Source organism: Pempheris klunzingeri, chromosome 18 (genome assembly GCF_042242105.1).
Source record: "Pempheris klunzingeri isolate RE-2024b chromosome 18, fPemKlu1.hap1, whole genome shotgun sequence".
Classification (NCBI taxonomy): Eukaryota; Metazoa; Chordata; class Actinopteri; order Acropomatiformes; family Pempheridae; genus Pempheris; species Pempheris klunzingeri.
The window spans coordinates 15,340,000-15,362,599 of NC_092029.1; the positions used below are offsets into that span (position 1 = coordinate 15,340,000).

At 40.1% G+C, this 22,600-nt stretch overlaps 2 protein-coding genes across 2 annotated transcripts in view; both read left to right on the forward strand.

The window, feature by feature from the left end:
• Window positions 1-587: 587 nt before the first annotated feature.
• Window positions 588-12,736, forward strand: LOC139218333 (interleukin-31 receptor subunit alpha-like). The gene is made up of 16 exons (XM_070849897.1): window positions 588-675; window positions 3,982-4,251; window positions 4,360-4,489; window positions 4,578-4,759; window positions 4,851-4,963; window positions 5,350-5,373; window positions 5,538-5,697; window positions 6,827-6,909; window positions 7,058-7,274; window positions 7,430-7,594; window positions 8,442-8,543; window positions 8,638-8,775; window positions 8,873-9,013; window positions 10,039-10,123; window positions 10,311-10,392; window positions 10,969-12,736. Exons 1-16 carry the CDS (start codon window positions 588-590, stop codon window positions 11,386-11,388), a joined length of 2,400 nt encoding a protein of 799 aa, XP_070705998.1. The 3' UTR covers window positions 11,389-12,736.
• Window positions 12,737-13,076: 340 nt separating this feature from the next.
• Window positions 13,077-22,600, forward strand: part of rngtt (RNA guanylyltransferase and 5'-phosphatase) — a 79,322-nt gene continuing 69,798 nt past the window's right edge. Inside the window, exons 1-6 of the mRNA XM_070849097.1 lie at window positions 13,077-13,477; window positions 14,686-14,795; window positions 14,885-14,988; window positions 15,078-15,166; window positions 20,340-20,415; window positions 21,610-21,862. Coding sequence (XP_070705198.1) covers window positions 13,414-13,477; window positions 14,686-14,795; window positions 14,885-14,988; window positions 15,078-15,166; window positions 20,340-20,415; window positions 21,610-21,862 — 696 coding nt within the window. The 5' untranslated portion in view covers window positions 13,077-13,413. The remainder of the gene's footprint in view (window positions 13,478-14,685; window positions 14,796-14,884; window positions 14,989-15,077; window positions 15,167-20,339; window positions 20,416-21,609; window positions 21,863-22,600) is intronic.

The following is a 22,600-nucleotide window of genomic DNA, read 5'->3' on the forward strand; positions in this document are numbered from 1 at the left end:
AAAAATGTTTGTCTGCACAGCATGAGGTCACTGTCAGTTATTAGATACATTAGTGGTGAAGGAAAACGGCCCACAGGAAGATTACAGTACATCTGTTTTTTATAAGTGTGATCTGACACATCAGCTAGTCCGGCAACTCACTCAATGAATTCAGACTAGTCACTCTTCTCAGCCTGAAGACTCCTGGTCAGATGGAGCTGATGTTGTCACCTTGTTAACAAACTGCCTTATAGATCATGTTTATCATTATATATGTCTTCATATGTTATTAGAGCACATTGGCGGTGGTTTTCTATTGTGTAACTGCTCTTCTGTATGTTTTCCTTCTCCAGTGACAATGATAGATAATGATACACATTCTCTAAGTTTTTGCGGACTGTTAGTTGCATGTTAGTTCACTTCCTCTTAGCTCGCCGTGTTTCCAGTTGAGTAATACCCACCGTTTATTTCAGGCTTTCGCTTCAGTTCCTGTTGCCTGATGGCAGAGACGCAGAGTTGAGAGTGGAGGGTGTGTGATCTATAGTCCGTCCTACCACACAATTTTACTCATTATCTCCTGCGGAACTAAAAAAACCTCCCTGGTCTAAATGTATTTTGTCTTCGGTAATGGGATCAAAGAAATGTTTGTCTTCCTACCTCTGGTCATCCTGTGTGTGATCCCCTCCGTTTGTGAAGGTGAGTAAATCTCTTGTGTTTCACATTTCTTGTGGTGTTAAAATGTAGAACTGCTGACAGGTCAGATACATGTTTGGGACTTTTGGGAAATGCTTGCTTTGTTTTGGTTTCATAACAGTGTTCACTATGGTTAATAGGAGATAGTAAAAAAAAGGGGACCAATTATTTTAAAATGTTTTGAATTTGCTGTAATAATAATGATATAAGAAAAATCCCCCAAAATCAGCATTTTAAATGATCGTTTACAGTTATAGATGAGCCCTGCAGCGTACTTTTTTTATTTCTTCCCTTTAGTTATTTTGTAGATGAAGACTTCTTATTCTCATATTAAGACAGATACTGATCTAACAGTAGGCAACAGTAAATGTTTTATTGTCTAACAAAACTAAGAGATATGAAATTAAAGTAGGCTCTTTGTGCTTTATTTTACTGCTAATGCTTTCATTTTCACACAAAAAAGCACTTTTTTAAAAAAAATTCAAAGTCAAACAAGCTGTGAGAAATATCTGAGGGTCAAATGCCAATGACCGCTGCATGCTGGAGCTCAACATCAGCTGCAGATGTTTTCACAAGTCATTTTCATCCAAATAAAAAGCCCACACAGATCAAATGGGACAACACCATTTGAAAACCCGTTCGTCGAGCTAAAAGCTTTATGGATCATCAGCACAGTCATACAGTATAAGTCAAGTGCAAACTGCGCTGGCTGTGCAGTGTAAAGCCTCGTTAATTCTGTGTTCCTGTCACATGTCGTGAAACAGTTCCTGAGCTATTTAGGGTCTAGGGGCATCAAAAAGTGTGGGGAAAGCCACGGAGGTGAGACACAGGTCCAAGCATTAGTAGAGAAACTTGCTGCAAACCACATGTGGACATATGCTGTGCTTGTTTCAAACAAAACTATTCTGTCATGGAATAGAGAGAGCCCACCCTATAAGCAGCAGGGTCAATTACACTCTGGTATTGGATGACTTCAAGTTCTATCAAGTGTGCCACAAGACGCTTGACCTCTGCTATCAAAACAAATATAGAAGTACAATAAGAACACTATAGAAATAGAACTAGAAAGGGGAGGATCAAAAATACAGGGTAGATATGTATATACAAGACAAAGTACACAAGCATAATGGTGCAAAATGGTGATTTGGTGAGAGGAGGAATGGACGACTTTCATTATGTTCAGCTTTCAGTAGTTGTGGGTCTCTAGCCAAACTCTAAACTGCTAATAAATCCATCTGCTGTTGATTTCTAGTCTAATAACACTAATAAAGCTTCTAACCAGTTATTTCTATACACATAAGAATAAGGAGCATTGAATTGTGTGAGTTGAGGGAGTCAATGAGTTACCTGACAGCCTGTTTGACCCCATGTTGACTCCTTATTGGTTCCTTTGTAAAAAAGAAAGTTTGTGTTAACATGAACTTGAACTACAAACCGAACTTACAGGTGTGAAAGCACCCAAAGGTTCTTCTGAACGTCTGGATGAAAAAATATTCTGTTTTTCTGGAGGATAAAAGAAGATTTTTAACCTGTTTCCCTACTTGCCTACTTTTTCTGTTGTATTTTCAAACAGAATAAGAGCATTTCGACTGTTTTCAGCCATCTTTTTCATGATTATTTTGGTGACGCAAAGGTTATGGTAATTCACAACAGGCACCAGTAAGAGTGGTTATTGAAGCTACATAGTATTATAATGGGCTCTGCTTTACTGTCAGAGCTGTAATAAAATTTCTTGTGGTGCTAATGTACTGCTAATGGAAACAGAAGTGTTCCTGTCGTTGCTTCATGTGGAAAGCATTCCACCTCCAACTGTTTGTGAAGCAGCAACAGGATGTGTTGCGTCATCAAGGTTAGTGACCTGCTCCTAACTGTGTTTGATAAAAAAAAAAAAAAAACATGAAGATGGTCTACGTGGAGATTTGGACATTTTTTGGCACTTAATTATTGAAGGCACAAAGTGTCGGATATGGCAAGGGCAGAGTGGAAGAATCACAAGTGAACTAAGCAGTCTAAAAAATAAAAACTTTATAAAAGTATTACTTATAAAAAGAAAGGAAAATAGAGAAGATGTTGTGTCAGTTTATAATATTTAGAAATACTGACACACACCACAAAAATGCCCCTCTGACACCACTAAAGTTGAGAATTTCTAGAAAATTTCCTTTTGAAAATGTTCCAAAGGATATTGAGCTCGGTAATGTGAGGAATTTAGAAGATTTTGCTTTATTTCAGTATAAAGACCTTTTAATAGTGCACAAAAAAGCAATTCTAGGCCTTATGCCATGTTTAGGTGAAGAGCATAACCATCTAATTGAATTTGAACCATGCACTGCATTCAACATAATTTGCCCACTATTAAATGGGAAAAATTGCATGCACAGTGCATTCTGCCTTCACACGTGCAGTCCACACTACTGCCAACTCTTCAGAGCTACACGACTATGTGCTTTCTAAGTTTGGAGTTTATATTTTAGATAATATTTCAGTTGACCAGCAGGTAATAGCTTAATGCAAAGCTAACTAGCTGTTGCCATGTGGGACGTAGCTGCACTGAGCATGCCTCCTCAGGAGTTAATAATCTTTTAACACTGACTCTTTATGTTAAAACATTTCTCTTATAAATTAGTTGTTCACTTTAACCTCATGGCACATTTCACATTGTATGTATTTGACAAATTAATTGGTAATTATCTTCAAAAAAGTTCGGTTCATGAACAAATCTTCATGGCATTAACTATTTATGTGTATGTGGCGTTACATTAGTGCTTTTAACTAGTTTTTTGTTTTTGGAGGGGGGACATAGAGAATGTCTTTTAGTTGTTGTTCAAGGACAGTTCAATACAATGTTAAATGAGTCAACTCATTTAATTTAATTTCAGTTCAACTAAAATGTTTCTTTTTTATTTCTATTTGCAGGGTTTTTAATTTAGTCAGCTTATAATATGGTAAAAGGTGTCTTTCTATCTACATGTGAGGTCGACACTGTAAATACGGACTGAGCAAATTACTCCTTTATTTCCATTTTATTCCCATTATTTCCCATAAACCCCTCCTGTAAACCACAAGTAGACCACTACTACTAATGTAATATTTGTGAGGAATAGTTAACCATGTTGGGTAACCTAGTAATCCTTACTAGTTCCCAGTCTTTGTGCAAAACAAAGTTAACCAGCTGCTGTTATCCAGTCACACATTTGCCAGACAGACTCAAGAATCAGTCCTCTTACAGAACCCTGGGTAAGAAAGCAAATAAGTAATGGTCTGTTAATAATAGTGGAATTTAATGTACATTTGGATCATTTCCTGCAGGCCTGCACGAAAGCGCCTTCAGCGTTGTCCCAAAAGATCAGTACATTGAAGTGGGATCCGATACCGAGATATTGTGCCAGACCTCATACGTCCATGGCAAAGTCTTCTGGACACTGAACAACAGACTGATAGATGACAGCCTGTCATACGCCATCAACTCCTCACACACAGTCCTGTCACTGAGGAACTTCACTCACCACAGCGCCACGATACAATGCCACAGCGCGGATACTCACCAAGTCATCGGAGGCACCATCATCAGAACGTACTGTAAGAAGTAATTTTGGTAGTTATATTCCAGTAGTGAATGTGGATGTGGATACCTGCAATCACATGAAATAAATTACATTGCTGGCATGCTTTCTTTTTTTTATGCAGCAAAACCCAGAAAAATATCATGCATATTGTATTATATTAACCAAGATGAGCGTGGTTTACCACATCGGTTCACGTGCAGCTGGGAGCATCAGATTCATCCCTTATTGGAAATAAACTACACTGTTCTGTGGTGGGTTTCATATTTCCTTCCTCAGTGTAAGAACAATTCTTTGTCTCGTTGATTTATGGAATTAATATAAAACATGTTTATTTTTCAGTGGCTCTTACCCTCAACAGAGTGAAATCTGCAACTCACGTATAACAACATGCACAACCAATTATGAAGATCTGCCTAAAGATAAAATTAATATTATTAAGAATTCCACTGTTGTTGTGAGAGCGAAAACTGCTGCTTGGGAAGCTTACTCCGCCCCTTATGAGTTTGACCCACATCACATATGTAAGTAACATGAAGTACATTTCTGTCTCTCCGGGTTTTAATGTTGCACATTTCTGCATTTTGATCTGCCGTCACGATCATGTTTCCTCAGTGAAAATAATCCGTCCGGTGTTAAACTTAACTGCCTTTTCTGACCATCGATTGGTTCAGTGGACCCGGTCACCTACCTCAAGAAAGTGTCACTGTCAAGTCAAATACAGCAAGGTGTGTACAGTTATTTTGGGTTTAATTACCTTAAACAACGGATTTTGGCTGATTTAGTGGAATCCATGTTTGTTTGGTTTTCAGAGGCTACATTATTTATTATTTAGTGCCAAGTGGGATATGTTGAAGTTTTTAGAAAAATCTGACTCTTTCAAATGGAATTCATGACTTGGATGTTCCCCTGAAGGCTGTTTACAAATCGAAAAATCATAATTGGCTGCCGGTAATAACGATCTGAGCAACAAGTTATGAATGTCACAGTTTACTGATCTTTGTTGCTCCTAATGAAAATAAAAACGGTGTAAAATCAAGTACAGCTGTTTTTGCTCTGCCTTTGTTTTCTGCATTTCGCCTTCATGGCTGATTCCATGACCTTTCTGTTCTAGGCTGTAAATGACAGAACTCTAGAGGTAAGACACACATGTTTCTGTTCTGTGAAGTTTGTTTAAAATCTGCCTTAATAGATAAGCTTAACTTTGGATAGTGGTTAAACATCATGTAAGCATATCTGGACCCTCTGGACCCTGGAATTTCAAGGAAAGTTTCTGACTGAAATGTGTTTGTTTTTTCCTAGTGGGTTCTCAATAAGACTCTAAACCCTCATGAACAAGGGAATGTGACCATTGAAAAAGTGGAATCCTGTAGTAACTACAGATTTGCAGTCCGCTGTGCTTTAGACAAGGCCCCTTGGAGCGACTGGAGCCTGGAGAAGACAGTTCTGACCAGACTAAATAGTAAGAACAACGTGAAAACTGCACATGTCAGCATCAGAGCTGATAAAAGAGGTTTAAAAAGTTTGTCATCTGATTTTTAATTCATCTTACATTACTAGTACTGAGTTTTTGCATTTTAGTTGTAATATTTAAGGCCTGTAAATGAAATATGACTGTGCCTTGGCTACACTTGGCAACACTAAGACAATGATTTTGCACCACTGTGGTTTCCTTGAAGTAGGTTTTGCTTAAATTTCAGACCAAATATGACAATTTCTCTCCATTTCAGACTGATTTTGTACTTTGAAGCACTGAATAAGTACAGATTGCAATTCTTCTTTGTTAGCACTTGGGGTTTATCATCTTTATAATTTGAGTGTGATTCACTGAGGTTCAGGGATGACTAACAGGGATCAATAAATGATTAATAAATAAAGTTAGATAGTTTGCTGTGGGCATATTGCCAAGAAAATACCCTGAAATCATTACTTACAAAGGGAGCCACACAACAAGTTTTGCGGCTTCTTGTGTAAGATATTATTTCTAAAAATGCTACTACGTTTACTAAACTAGACACAGACCCTGTCGGGAATAGCCAGATTTATTTATCTCTTATGTTTGCCTATTACTGAGGAAGAGAAAGACAGCTCATGTTTGTATTCACTTCTGTGTTGTCTTATTTGACCAATATTTATTTAGTAATACACTAATATTTATTTGCAAAATGATAGTATTATTAGTATTATTACACAAAATGGAAGAGCGAAGTTCAGAAACAGTAGTGCTTGCTCTGTGAGGGTAGAAAGAACAGGTTGGGCTACTGAAATCTGACACATTTGAGTTGCAGGTTGGGACTTGAATGGAAATGTAATAAGAAATGCCTAATACAAAGTTAGAAAGATAACAGATGATTCCAAGCCTGGAGACACTGCCACAGGTTTTCACAGGACTAGAATTGTGGAAAACCAGAAACAAACCCTGACAAATATCACCCATCACCCCACAATTGTTTTCCAGCTGTTACTATGAGCTTAAGGCTTCTGGTCCTGTTCTCTCCAAAACTGTTTATTTAACTGGTCACGTTGCCGTGTCGCATTTCTTTGTGTGTATTCCAGTGCGATAGTTCTGAACATGTTTGAACGCTTCACAGAGAGCGACGTCCAGCTGCGCCTGTGGAGAACGGTCTCTGAACTGGAGAAAAATGGAGTCAGGAGAGTCCGTGTCATGTGGACAGTACGGAAGCCTCTCATCACTGCCTTCACATATTTTTAAAAATCGCTGCCTTCATTTCCAAACTCATAATGTAACTTTACAATATGCATTTCTCAGGAGGAAATGTATATTACTTTTTGATCTTAAGTGCTTCAAACTGTCTACGCAGGAGCTTCATTCAACATGTCCAGACACTTTAACCTACGTGATCAAACAGGCTCCCTACAAGGAAGACATGACTGGAGTAGATTATACGGATACTCGATGTGGCCATTCAACTTGTGATGTGGATGTGAACCAAGATGCACACGTAATAAATCTCAGAGTCTTCAATAATGAAGCCCTGTTTGCAGAGGACTCTGTTTATGTTCCAGCCATCGGAGAAAGTGAGTTCTAATGTTATCGATTTTGCTTTTTTAATGGGTTACCAGAATTTGTGGATCATATTGCTTCTTTTTAATGGAGTGATGCTTTGCCCTGATGCACATTAGTTGTTTGCCATCAAGTAATTAGCTTCTTGTCACTTGATCTCACTTGGCAGGCCTTCCTCAAGTTACAGGCATCCAGGCCTCAACCCGTGAAGGTGTTATTCTGGTCAGCTGGAAGGCTCCTGTTGAGCCTGTCAGCGGTTACATGGTTGACTGCACCCACAATGGAAATCAATACTACTGGAAGGAGAGCAAGTACACTAACATAACACTGTTTGGTAAGTTAGAGAACAGGCATGAAATGATTGATGGATGTAAAATACACACTTTGTGGGCGTTAACAATAAAACATGGAATGAGCCTTAGAGAATCAAACCCATGCTGACTTGAAGAACTAGGACTTGTTTGGGCATCAGAATAATTGCCGCGTTATTCTCACTGTCTGGGTGTGGTAAATAATGGATACAGCCACCGTAAACAACTGTTAAAAGCAGCTCTGTAATGCATCAGGTCAGAGAGATCTTATTATTTAGAAAGTGGAATTTTGGAGAACTGTGATTCATCTTTCGCAGAGATGAGCAATACTAACGTCAGCATGTTCACACGCTCCACATTAACATGTTTAATTTAGCAGTGTAATATTTGCTAAGTTCACCATCTTAGTTTAGCATGAAAGCATGCTACCATTGGCTAATTAAAACATTGACCTGATGATGGCACCACATGAAGAGACATTTTTGTTCATTGTGAACTGCTGTCAGTGTTTATGTCCCCCATTTCCTGCCATTTCTCAACTAAAATAGAGTCATGAAGGTAATGAGGTAATAAAGGCACAGATGCCCCCAAGAAAGAAACCAGAAATGTCAAACTTATGGTGGCACTGGTGGAAAATTTAAGGGATCACCAAAGTCAGTAGGCTTCGTCCTCTGGGGAGCATGAATGTCCCTACAAAATGCCATCACCATCCATTCAAAAGTTTTTTAGATATTTCAGTCTGGACCAAAGTGGTGAACTGGTCCACTGAAGTGGTCACTTTAATTTTAGGGTTGGCATGCTAAAGCTAATCTATGACTTTTATGTGGTTATTGCCACTTAACTCTCATACCAGTCTTCCCTTCCTTACAGACCTCCTGGATAAGAGGCCCTACAATATAACAGTAACTCCCCTCTTTGATGACAAAACAGGTCATGGCGCACAAGCCCTTCACATCTGCTCCAGAGTGGGAGGTACATCATTCAGATTTTTTTTTTTTTTTTGGAATTGTGTAAAAATATTTTTTGTGTTGCACGTGTCTGATTTTGAAAACACCGGTCCCTACAGATCCAGGAAATGTCTCTATCAGTATTCAGGCCTATGACAAAAGTGCCTTAGTGAGCCTGAGTGTGTCACAAGAAGCGTGCAGCGGTGCAGTTGTCAACTACACCATCTTCTACAGCACTCAGAGAGGACCACAGCTGAGTAGGTCTACCACAGACTTGTGTGGAATTTGCAAATGAACTGAAGGTATTTGTGTCGTCTAACCTTTTGTGCCATTTCTGCCATGTTTTTCTTCAAGATGTCACTGTAGATAGCACGACTCGGGACTCCTATTTGACAGATCTGAAGCCAGACACTGAATACAGCATCTACGTCAAGGCCACCGCTCTCACCGGAACTACCAAAAGCAGTGAAAGGCATTTTAAAACCAAAATATTTGGTGAGTATACCCAGTCTACTTCACACACGTCTCCCACTGATGGCTCCATAGGATTTTATGTTGCACGGGACAACACCCCCTGCTGTGGCACCATCCGAACATAACAGTGACAATGTCGAGATTCCTTAACAAGAGAGCTCCACCACATGATGGAGCATCACGCTGAACGCCAGAGGAATATCCCCTCTGGTGATTAGGATTATTTCCTTTGAGATTATTTTACAAGATAAATACACATTCTCCCTCATACAAACAAAAAGTTACATTCATAAGCAAATTACCCAGTAGCTTAAAGTGGCTAATGTTAGCATGCTTCAGATAGATTCTGCTATGTAATCGATATTATCGAGCCAATTCACCAATTTTATAACTAGTGTCTTCTGTTACATTATCATTTACCATTATATCGTACTGGAATTGGAACTGGCTACAGAACACCGCAGGGCCATGAGGGAGGGATGATAACTGAAATGTACAAATGTACAAATTACATGGCAGTTTTTGTAATTAGTCACATAATCCATTTTATTTAAAAAAAAAAAAAAAAAAGATGTATGCAATCTAATCTGAAGACTTGAAATCAGTCATTGAAAATATTGCACTGCTTTTTTTTTTGAGTAAGTTTTGTGTAATTGATAGTGATCATTACAGGAATGGAAGGCTGCTTTCAAATGACTGCTGCTGTAATCAATGACAGACATGTTATGCTGTATGGCTCATAGACGCCAGCGGCCGCAAGCTGTTGGTTAATGTTTGGCAGGATTTACTGTTACTGATACTTTGTTTGTGCCATGCTATGATTGAGATTAATTAAATCTCAACCTCAACAGTCTCGACTCTCTACATTGTTTTTTAGCAACCAGTCAAGACACCATCCATCACTATCACTATCGTGCCTCTCTCATTAGTGAGAAGGGAATGTTTTGAATACGCTGCATGCATTTCATTCAGTTTTGGAGAAGTGAGTGATTTCTCCGCCATGCTCCACCAAGCTACTGCAACATAATTTATCCTCTGATCGGCAGATCCGAGGCTCATCACAGCGCTCAGTGTCTGCGGAAGCATCCTGGTAGTTCTGGTGTTATCTCTTGGATTATGCTGTGCTGTTAAGTAAGTTTCAAGCTTTTGTCAGTCTTTTGTCTTTTGTCAGTGACGGTGTGATACCCAACGACACTGAACCAGTGACATTCCCCTGCCTGCAATAATAAAAGGCATATTGCACTACATTCTGTGGTTATATTTTACATTTGCGACCACAAAAATTGGAAAAAATGTGTCGCTAATATTCTCATTTCAGGTGGAAGAAATTCAAGGACATGCCATTTCCTAACCCTGGACACAGTTCTGTGGCGTTGTGGGCGTCTGCAGGTCCTCAGCAGGTGAAGTCAGGGAGGAGGGAATTAGGAGGAATGAATTATATCTATTTCAAAGCAGCTGAGGGAGTGAGTCAATCCAGTGGTAAAATGAATCCGTAGTGAAAATAACTGTTAGTAACCCACGCTGTCTGCTAAGTTCCCAAAACTAGGCAATGATTCAATTGTAATCTTCATTGAGTTTGTTCAACTTGTCTTTTTGTTCAGATTGTTTGTGCTGTCTGTTGTCCTTCTGTCTAACATGTTTTCTTTTTTAATAGATTTAACTTTCAATAAAAAAAAAGAAAATACACAAAGAATAATGTGGAAATGGCCTCCGTGCCCTCAAAAACAGCTGCAGCCCTGATGTCCCATTAGTAGTCATGTCAACATACAACTTCATTCCCACCAAGAATGGCAGCAGCTAATTTGTGGCTCCTTTGGTATTTTTCTCTGGTTAGTCATTAAATAGGTGTTTTTAGATGGAGACCTTGGATACAGGCTTTCATCTCCTGAGTAATCTTTTCAAAGGGCAACACCTTACAATTTTTTTCACCCTTTCTGTTTGTGTGTGTGTGTGTGTGTGTGTGTCATTGTCCATAGGGAATGAGCCCCTTTCAGCCATTCAGTTATCCATCCGAAAGCCAGTGTGACAGAGTTTACACAGAGGAAGCTCAGAGAACGTCCACCTCTCCGCTGCCTACAGACTGTACTGCTGGTAACCCAGCCAGTGACCAGATGGAGGAATACACTGACCCAGGATCAGTCCCAGCACCAGCACAGGCAGAATGCCCCGCTGAACGTGTTGAGACGCAGAACCTGTGTTCTCCTGGAGAATCCACAGCGTTGCTCCCTGCAGATAACAACATGTTAAGCCCATATCGAAGTCAGAACTCTGTGGAAGCTCCTGCCTTGAGGATTACTAAACAATTCAAGCATGATCCAGTGAAACAGCAAGAAAAGGCAGCCCCAGTGACTGTTTATGTCACTCTGGACATGTTTGAACAACACCAGGGCAGATGAGGCAATCGGTTCTGAACAAAGCAGATGTGGTTAAATCTTGCCAAAGACTCCCATGATAGCGTCGCGTCCTGCTTGGCACAATGAAATGCAGTTTGGCATCTAACCAGAAGTGCAATTTGTAGCAAGTGCAGAAATATATAAAGGGTATGTACAGAATATACAGAATATACAGAAGGGTGTTTACAGATGCTATATACAGATTAGTGCTATGAACATGTGTGCTAATAACTACAGGTATAAATATAAATAGAATATACGGATTAGACTGAGAGTGGAATGTACATATAATACAGGTGTATACAGATTGAGGTGATATACATACTACCTAGATTTAAATACTATATTTACAGAGAGGACAGTATGGTGATGTGTAGGGGCAGGGGGGTCAGAGTTCAGTAGGGAGACAGCTCTGGGGAAAAAGCTGTTCCTCAGTCTGGTGGTCCTGGTTCGGAGGCTCCTGAAGCGCCTGCCGGAGGGTAAGAGGACAAACAGTTTATGGTCAGGGTGGGAGGAGTCCTTGAGGATGCTGCGAGCTCGACGCAGACAGCGTTTCCTCTGGATGTCCTCAATGGCTGGAAGAGGAGTCCTTATGGTGCGTTGGGCAGTTTTCACTACCCGCTGTAGCACCTTCCGGTCTGCGGCAGAGCAGTTGACTTCAATGTAATATAATGCTATGTTTTGTGTAAATACAAGTTGCTACTGTCTATCCTTTATTGTAATACATGTAATATTTATAGCAAAACAATGTGTATAGTAGCCATTTTATTTAGTGAACTTGTTGCCATTGCAGCAGTTGTCAGTCTCATGTAATGCAAAGTCAGAGCTCTTAATAGAAATTAGATAAATAATGAAACAAATGTGCTCATGTACAGACTGCGTTTCATTCTATCACAACACCAACGTTTGTCCAGCGACTGGAGGATTTATATAAATTGTGAGAATGTTATTTTGTTGTAAAAACCATAATATTTGCTGTAAATTATAATAACTGGTATGTTTCTTCATATCAGCATCAGTGGTGAGAGCTCTTGTAAAAACAGTGTTAAACCGCCTGCTTGAAGGCTGTCACTCATTGCAATTTTCCCTGTATAACTCAGCATCAAGCATAAGCTGCTTAATAGTGCTGCATGTATTGTTTTCCAGCATTTTTTTAAAAATGTGCCTGAAATTGTATAGTTCTTTTTTATGTGAATGGGGCACAAATGGCTACAGAACTGCACTCAAGAAGCTGTTTATAGACACAATCCAATGCATTATATTTTGATTTTGACATTATGTTTTGCTAATTTTTATTTATTAAAATTGTTTCGTTATTTGAAAATGTAACAGCAGCAACATTTCAGGCACTCTTGTTGTTTGAGAATTAAATATTTTTAAAGTACTGCTTGTCATCAGTGTCAAAGACAAAGATTATTCAGGCTGTGATTATAAATGTCTGTTTTTGCTAAAATAAAAAAAAGATCAGATTAGTTATATAGCTGTAACAGACTTTAACTAGTGAGAATGTCTTTGGAGAAAAGACTCCAGAGGGACAAACTTCAACTGGTTTCTCACTCAGTTTTCTCATTTTTGTAGTTTGATGTCCTTTTGCGTACACACTTGCAGGTGGCAGTATAACGCAGGATGCGTCTGAAAACTACAGATATGAACAACCAGAAGAAGAAGAAGGCTAGCTAGTTTAGCCCTAGCTAGCTAGCACGTTTGGTGATTGACGCCGTGTTAGCTAATTGCTAACAATCTAGATTTAAGAGGAAACAGACCAATACGATAACGTCATATTTGGGATGCTGATCTGCCGTGAGTCGTAATAACCTATGTTTGCTGTAAATGCCCGTCGGCCCGTTAGCATGTTGTCCGGGCTTAAACTTGTTGGATGACTCTCCTGAATTAGTAGCTAAAGGGCCCTGAGTCCGCGGTGCTTGGGTGAAACTCAACCGGGGATCACTGTGGCCTGAGAGAGGGAGCACCAAGCCGCACCACAGGCTAGCTGGTAATATTCATTGCACCAAAACCTCTCTCCTGAACATGTCACACACCGGACCCCCTCCACGATGGCGGAATTGTCCTAGGAGAGGACAACCTGTGGCAGGTGAGAAAGAAAAGATAACACAACGCCAGATTAACCAGCTTAATTTACGTATAGCTAGTAGCCACGTATTTCAGTTCAAATGAATTGTTCTCTGCACAACATGGGGGTTTAACATAACTGAATGTCTTTTCTGAATTGTCATGATCCGCTTTTAAATTTTTACAAACGTCCTGATGTAACAGGCACCGCTTGGATATTTTTGTCCATTTTCAGTCATCCTAAAATTGCAAGGCTTGCATCACAACAAATTGACATTAGCTAGCAATGCAGTCCAAATTAATGTCGTTTTACTGAATTAAAGCAATGGTTAATGTGAACTGGGATGCCGACCTCTCTGGATGACACCAATGTTTTAAAGGAGCTCAGTCGTTTTAAAAGCAGTAGGCGCATTTGCCAATTGTAGCGAGGCAAACTTATTTTGCAGTATTTTTAAATGGAGTTTGGTATGACACTATTTGGGCGCGCGTTGTTAAGCTAGCTTGACGAGCCGTGGCTAACGGGCTATAAAAACTAAACTTTTCGCAGACATGCGTGCTTTTTGCAAGTTACCAACTCTTATTTAATTATGAACAAAAGCTGGGTTTGCAGGCTGTGGTGCGTTCATTCATTTCCTCTTTGGTAAAAGTGCATCAGAAGAGTGCTAGTGAGATGCTAGCCCTGCTGTCGAAGCATCACGTGTCAAAACAAACCGGGGCTGGCTGCTCCTGATGCTGTGTGGTGGTCGTCGTCCATTAAAGCCATGTTAACCTAACAACATGTTTATTCTGATCTTGCATTGCCAGACTCGCCTCTACTCCTCATTGCCTTACTGTTGTTCAGGACCCTAAACAGTTGTTCAATTACAAGGCTACAGCTGGTTAGATTCAGGCAAATAGAAGCTAGCTATAGTGCACACAGATGGCTCCAGAGTTTTATTAGATATTAGCCATCTTTGACATGCCAAGAAATACTATTTGTGTGTAGTTTCATGCTTAATATAACAGGCACAGCACTTATTTCCTCCTTGATTTGTACTTGATTTATGACGTGATTTGATCAAAGTCATGACAGTTGCGTGTGTTTATTAAGTGTATTAGACTTGGCTTTACAGAATTCAGTAATTGAATTGGTGATAAAGTCTTGTAAAGAAAAAGTTTGAGTTTGAACTCAGACAGCACAGAGTCTTATACTTAAGATCACTCGTTCATCGCTTGTCTCTTCCCTCGTAGGTAAATTCCTGCCAATGAAAACGATGTTGGGTCCCAGATATGACGACCAAGTCGCAGAGGAAAACAGGTTTCACCCGAGCATGCTGTCCAACTATTTAAAGAGTCTGAAAGTGAGTAACTCCGTAAAGGCCAAATTCTAAGTAAGATTTTGAAATTGTCAGACCCGCGTCTCACCGTCATCTCTTTTGTCTTTCCCCAGGTGAAGATGGGTTTGCTCGTGGATTTGACGAACACTACTCGCTTCTATGACCGCAACGACATTGAAAAAGACGGCGTGAAATATGTGAAGCTTCAGTGTAAAGGGTATGGAAAAAAATTCTCAGTCGTAAGTCAAAGAAAACTGCTCATTCAGTGGTGATGTACCAAGAACGGTGTCATTCTGTTTGCTTTAGCCACGGGGAATGCCCTTCGAAAGAGACGACTACAATGTTCATCAGGCTCTGTGAACACTTCATCGAGAAGAATCCCACAGAACTGATAGGTAAGGAACCACAGCCCAACAGGCTCTGATAGCGAAAGTATGAGGAATCTGGATCTACGGATATGAAACGATAAGATCAAAACTATTGTAACTAACATGTGCTGTGTGTTATGTTGTTGAATCAGAAGTACACGAGAGGATCAGTCCATCCTGCTATGGAAACCTACACTGAACCAGATAGATTATTATGGAGAATTTGTCTGATATAAGTGATATGAGCAAGATGCCAGAATCGAAAGAAGAACTTCCCTAATTTTTTTTGTAACATTTTAGTAATAAATATTTCGTAATATTCAGTTCAGTAGTAAAGTAATGGTACTCACTTAATGGACCCACTAACTCTAATGAAGGGAAGCGCCTCTGCCTGCCTATTTTTAACTCATAAACAACATATCAGTGTGATCGTAATCCAGTCAAGTCGTGTGTGTATCACCTCTGCTCACAGAGGAATATGAAGGTATTTAAGAGTAGAATTTCAAGGAGTGTGACAGCAGCTGGTGCCGTAAATGAGTTTTCACTGTGTATAATTTAGTTAGAAGCAGCTTTGCCTCAGCAATAACTTGTTTAAATTTTGTTTAGATGGTTTACCACCTCACCGTTCATGATCTGTAGACATTTAAGCTTCCGTGTATCCGTCTCAATATAAATCTTAAAACCTTGAATCTTAAGTTCAAGCACCTGGAGCACCTCTGAAAACATACCGTCACCGTTATAATATGTCGCGTGAAAGGCTGTTGTTTGCATTACTGCCCTGTTGTGTGAAGGCCTGGTCTGTAGTTCATAGCAACCGTATTATTTTCTAATATAGTGTCCTAATAATAGTTTTGTTGACCGTTTCTGTCAGATATACAGTGGAGATCGAAAGTTTGGGCACCCCAGGTAAAAATTTGTATTAATGTGCATAAAGAAGCCATGGAAAGATGGAAAAATCTCCAAAAGGCATCAAATTACAGATGAGACAGTCTTATAATATGTCAAAAAAAGTTAGATTTTATTTCCATCATTTACACTGTCAAAATAACAGAAAACAAAATAATGGCGTCTGCAAAAGTTTGGGCACCCTGCAGAGTTAATACCTTGTACTGCCCCCTTTGGAAAGCTGAGACCTGACAGTGTCATGGATTGTTCACAATCATCGTCTGGAAAGACCAGGTGATGTCAGTCTCAAAGGTGTTAAATGCCCAGACTCATCTGACCTTGTCCCAACAATCAGCACCATTGGTTCTTCTAAGCAGTTGTCTAGAACACTGAAACTGAAAATAGTTGACGCTCACAAAGCAGGAGAAGGCTATAAGAAGATAGCAAAGCGTTTTCAGATGCCAATATCCTCTGTTCGGAATGTAATTAAGAAATGGTAGTCATCAGGAACAGTGGAAATTAAAGCAAGATCTGGAAGACCAAGAAAAATATCAGACAGAACAGCTCGCAGGATTGTGAGAACAGCAAGTCAGAATCCACGTTTGACTGCACGATCCCTCCAGAAAGATCTGGCAGACACTGGAGTTGTGGTACACTATTCCACTATAAAGAGATACTTGTACAAATATTGTACTTCATGGAAGAGTCATCAGAAGAAAGCCTCTTCTACGTCCTCACCACAAAAATCAGCGTTTGAAGTTTGCAAATGAACATATAGACAAGCCTGATGCATTTTGGAAACAAGTTCTGTGGACCGATGAGGTTAAAATAGAACTTTTTGGCCGGAATGAGCAAAGGTACGTTTGGAGAAGAAAGGGCACAGAATTCAATGAAAAGAACCTCTGTCCAACTGTTAAGCATGGGGGTGGATCAATCATGCTTTGGGGTTGTATTGCAGCCAGTGGCACAGGGAACATTTCACGAGTAGAAGGAAAAATGGATTCAATCAAATTTCAGCAAATTTTGGACGCTAACTTGATGCCATCTGTGAAAAAGCTGAAGTTAAAGAGAGGATGGCTTCTACAAATGGATAATGATCCTAAACACACCTCAAAATCCACGGTGGATTACATCAAGAGGCGTGAACTGAAGGTTTTGCCATGGCCTTCACAGTCTCCTGACCTCAACATAATTGAAAATCTATGGATAGACCTTAAAAGAGCAGTGCATGCCAGACAGCCCAGAAATCTCAAAGAATCTGAAGACTTTTGTAAGGAAGAATGGGCGAAGATATCTCAAACAAGGATTGAAAGACTCTTGGCTGGCTACAAAAAGCGTTTACAAGCTGTGATACTTGCCAAAGGGGGCAGTACAAGGTATTAACTCTGCAGGGTGCCCAAACGCCAAAGACGCCATTATTTTGTTTTCTGTTATTTTGACAGTGTAAATGATGGAAATAAAATCTAACTTTTTTTGACATATTATAAGAATGTCTCATCTGTAATTTGATGCCTTTTGGAGATTTTTCCATCTTTCCTTGGCTTCTTTATGCACATTAATACAAATTTTTACCTGGGGTGCCCAAACTTTCGATCTCCACTGTATCTATTTTTAAAATTTGGTTTAGCCTCTCCCCTCCAAAAAATTTCAATTAATGAAAGCTGTATAACTTAACTGACGTAGAAAACGCACATTTAGTAGCAAAACAGTCTTGAATCATAATAGCACCATGAATATTGGTCACTCTGTTATATTATTTAAGTCAGAAGTTATTTTATGGTAATTTGGCAAATTACGTTGCTCAGGTTCACTTAACAGGCTTTAAAATTTGTAAGCAATGTCTGTCTTAATGGGCGTTATTCCTGTTGTAAGCTAAGTCGACTTAAGCATCCCGCAATTAGTACGATTTAATAGGACTGTTTTCCCCTCGTGTTGCATCAAGTTATTCTTGCCTGCATATTATTCATATACATACTTTGGTATTCATAAATCAGACTATATTTATTTTGAGTGTTTAACTTGGAAAACTATGGAAAAACTAGTAACTAGATTTATTTTGTGAACTACATGTTTATTGCACTGTTAAGCTCTTACTAAGCTATTAGTAGCAGTACATTGTGTGTCCAGCAGAGTGCAGTCTCTGTCTAGAATTAGACAGATGGAAGCGAGGTGACATACTTTATTTAAAAATGTTTTTTTCAGTGAACGTGTTTCATATTCATACAGTGAAATTCTAAAACAACCAGTCTTGTGCTGAAGGTCACAGCAGCTCCATGTAGCAGCTGGAGGTTAAATTGCCCTCTCAAGGTTTGCTCACATGTCATTTATTGTCACAGATATGGGAAGTCTGGCTCTGAAACTGACACTCCTTTTAAAAAAAAATTAATAAATAAATAAAATAAACGGTGTCGGGCAAGTCACTTCATTGTTGGTGTTGTCAGTGTGGGAGTTTTACAGGAGAAACAACGCTGCCCTCCCACTGAACACTGTGTAGGTGATTTTTCTAGGTGAAAGGACATCAGTAGACACCAAGCCTAAATAAATTTGGTTTGAAAGGAGCTGTATGTGGGCAGGTTTTTGCTCTGTTTCAGCTGAATTGTGTTTTTAACTTTGTGTTTTTTTTTATTATTTTGCATTTCTTACAAATAAAGTTAATGAATTATCTTATGCTGATTGCTCACTGCTGACGGTCTAAATAGCCTTGAATACAGCTGAGAAACTGGGAATTGTGGATGTATTTGTATTAGTGTGTAACTCTGCTTATAAGCAACATGAAATGGATGTACAGAAACGCCAGGTGTGAGGTCATTTACAGTGTCACAGTGGTGTAGTTTGTCCACCAAAAACAAATCTAAAGGATCTGTTTGTCAAAGAAAAACTGCTATTAGCGGATATAGCGTTTTCTCTCAAGTACTGATCGTTATTGGGCCCAGAAATTCAGTATCGTTTGGGCTGTAATTGAAATCGGTGACTTAACTCGACAGGGTTTATGAAACATTACTTTCTAACTTTTCTCTTTAGGTAATTGTGCTAGTACCAAATGTGTCTTGGTCTCTGTTACCAAATAATCATTCAAGTTCTCCCTCAACTGAGATCTTAATTCTAGTGGAATGTCTTTGTCTCTTTGTCCCATTTGTTCTGTTTCAAAGCAGCTTCCCGCCGCTTCCCTGTCAGTGTCAAAAAAAAAAAAAGTTTGGAATAACAAGTGACTTTGTGCCTAAAGGACACATGGATCTTGAAGTTGCATTTTCACAGTGGTGACAGCAGGGTGCTCTCTTAGACCTCCTTCCACCATCTTGCCGCCCTGTCCAGATCTGTGTTACCTACGAACTGCTGCCTGGCTTGTAAATCAAATTTCTCAAACATCGGGGCAGAATGTGTGAAAGTCATCCCAGCAGCGTCCCGTCTTCAGCCAGCTGGTGATTAGGCTTTGTTGTCTCTGTGGTAGGCATGTCCATATTACACAGTTGGGCCGCTAAATGTGATCCCCATTGTCTGACGTTAGTTTGTTTCATCTTCATTCGCGTCGGTGTTGCCAGGCAAACTTTCTTTGCTGGAGAAATGAGAGTCAGATGGTTTTTATTTTGTGTAGTAAGAACCCTGCTGTGCACCTGCCGAAGGATGCCGGTTGTGAGGATACCACTTTGCTACAAAGTTAGAGGACTTTTTTGTTTGTTTGTTAAAGCTGAAAAAAATCTAAAATCTAAATGGTGAGCAAGTATGACTAAAATCTGCAGGGGTCTTTTGGTGTTTCAGTTTGTGCTTTACAAATCCAATTCAAAATAAAGATTACAATTTTCTCTCTTTTTTTTTTTTTTTTTCTCCTCTTGTTTTTTTCCCGCCCTTTTCTTCCACTCTCGCAACCCTGAATGTTTCAGTGATCTCTGGGTCTCTACTGTGTGTGCAACGGCTCGTGTCAGCCTGATTTTTAATGTTGGCATGAAGGTGGGACCCCCCTCTGAGGAGAGAGGGATCTGCCTGTGATTCGATGCCCCTTCTCAAAACGTGGCCTCTGCCTCTGTACAGAGGATTGATGTTGATAATGTGTGAGGGGAACACGGTGGATGAGATTGTGTTCAACCGCAGAAATAATGACGCCACGCTTGCATTATGCGATATGAAATCGATTTCGTAAAGCGTCGAGCACTGATGGGGAAAAATCTATTTTGCGCTCCATTGTGATATGACTCGGACCATATTTTACCATTACACTTCCTGGAGAGGTAGCTAAATGTCTAAGATTTAATATAAATGTAAATATAAAGCAGTATTCCCATTTCATGACCTCTGTGCTGTCTCATTTTCCCTCCTGAAGGTGTTCACTGCACGCATGGCTTCAACCGGACAGGCTTTCTGATATGTGCGTACCTGGTGGAGAAGATGGACTGGAGGTAAAGACTGACCCCCTTCTTTCACTCATACTGCAGGGAGCGCAGTTTTACAAGCTGCACAATAGGCTTGCATGACAGCTCAAACCATACAACACCGAGCCCCCCCCACCCCCAGTAGCTTGCATCATCATTCTGGTGTCTAAAATCTCCGTCAGTCTTCTTCAGCTGATGATCCCACATTCTGCTGATAGTCTCTGTGCGCGGTGAGTTGCTCTGTCAGTACCAGTCAGCGCAGGCTTCACAAAGAGTGCCTTGTTGGCTGGTTGGCAGTGACCAGACTCCTCTCCCCTCGACAGAGGTATTAAATAATTTACACCAGCTGAACCTGGGGAGGGGTGGGTGAGGATGTGTCTTTAGTCGGAGGTGGAGCAGCAGTCTGAGAAAGCAGAATCCCTGAAAGCTGTAGACATGAAGGCTGGATAAAACCCTCCCACCACTTACTGCTGTGCGTGATGAATATTCAGAGGGCATTCACAGCTTTGTCCAGTATCATATGTTTCAAGATGATTTAACAATCAAATGATCAACACTGGTAGATTTTTCCTTTTTTTGGGATATGGCTAGTTGTTGAAATATACCTGCCCTAAACATGTAATATTAGATGATTGGGGTTGCAACCTAAGAATCTGGTGGAAATAACCTGATTATTTTTGTGTTTGATTGTCCATAAAATGTGAAAAAAATATTGAAAATGCCTGACTATTTCTTCTAGTTTCTTGTTTGACCGACAGGCTTAAAACCCCCAAGAATTCAATTTAGAGATGAAAGAAATAATCAGTGAATCCATCAGTTAGATAATCAGCAACTATTTTGATGAATGATTGATTGTTGAAGTCCTTTTTCAAGCACCAAAAAGCACCAAATCTCCCTTTTCAGCTTCATTTTCTGCTTTTTTGCTGATGTTACTCGGAAAATGATATCATTAGGCTTCAGGAAATTGTACTGAGGATTCCTTTCTATTTTCACTATTTTCTAGCTGAAACAATAATTCAGAAAAGAACTGTTATATTACTATATTATTCATTTGATCATCATGATAGTTGCTAATTGTTTTTTGATTAATCAACAAATCGTTGCAGTTCTAGTTATGATAAACATAGCAAATGAGAAATAAAGTAAAGACAGAACAGTAAAAACAGTATAAAAACTACACTAACAATAGACGCCCTGCCTGTGTGTGCTGCCTCTTATCAGCGTTGAGGCAGCTGTGGCTGCTTTCGGCCAGGCCCGGGCCCCAGGGATCTACAAGGGAGACTACCTCAAAGAGCTCTTCCGTCGCTATGGCGACGAGGAGGACGCACCCCCGGCCCCCGCACTCCCCGAGTGGTGCTTCGAGGACGACGACGGCGGGGAGGTGGACGACGATGGTAATGCTGTTGGCCAGGAGTCGGGCCCCAGCTCCTCCGGGTCAGCGCCTGGCAAACGAAAGAAAGAGAAGCTAAAGCTGGTGAGACTCCGGGAAATGGACTCTTAAGTAGAAAATCCATTGGCCCCCTCGCTGCACGACATGGATCTCATGCAGGGTGATGTTGGGTCTGTCGTGAGGCTGCTCTTCTAAGTGCTGAGACTCTTCGGTTCAACCATTCATCATAATCCAGTAAATTTGATCTGAGCATGACACTTTCTATCTCCTTCATGGCAGGCAAAGGTATAATTTTGATTAGATCTGCGCCGTCTCCCTGCTTTCATGTAAAGGCTCTCATCAGTGCAGTTTGGTGAAATTAGAAGCATTGAATCATCTCCAGTTGCATATAATTAGGTTTTCTTCTGTTTACATTGAGCTGAGGCTCTCAGCCAGAGTATTTAAACGAAGCTTGAATTCAAAGGGGGGGGGGTCAGAAACATTTCAGTCAATTGAAAGGCAAAAGCAGCAGCAGCAGTAGGAAGTAAGTCAAGAAATAGAATTGTTTTGTACAAATCCCAGTCGTATCCAAATACAAAGAGTGAATATTTATTTGTCACTGTTATTGCACTGTTATATATTGAGTTCCCAGAGTGAGCACCTGAATGAAGGCAAATCTAATAGTGGAGTTATACTGTAGACAGGTCCAGAGGGGAGAAGCCAGGAGAGAGAGAGAGAGAGAGAGAGAGAGAGAAGCAGCAGCAGCAGCAGCAGCAGCAGTTCTTGCAGACTGAATTACTTCACTGTCATTAAGGAATGCTGTCTCTCAGTTGAGTGGCGTGC

Excerpts from the sequence above, each read along its gene's own strand:
- LOC139218333 (XM_070849897.1), top strand. The coding sequence starts at position 588 with ATGTATTTTGTCTTCGGTAATGGGATCAAAGAAATGTTTGTCTTCCTA. Across the intron at positions 8,776-8,872 it reads TCAGAGAGGACCACAGCTGA|ATGTCACTGTAGATAGCACG; the intron begins GTAGGTCTACCA and ends TTTTTCTTCAAG. Across the intron at positions 10,393-10,968 it reads CGTCTGCAGGTCCTCAGCAG|GGAATGAGCCCCTTTCAGCC; the intron begins GTGAAGTCAGGG and ends CATTGTCCATAG.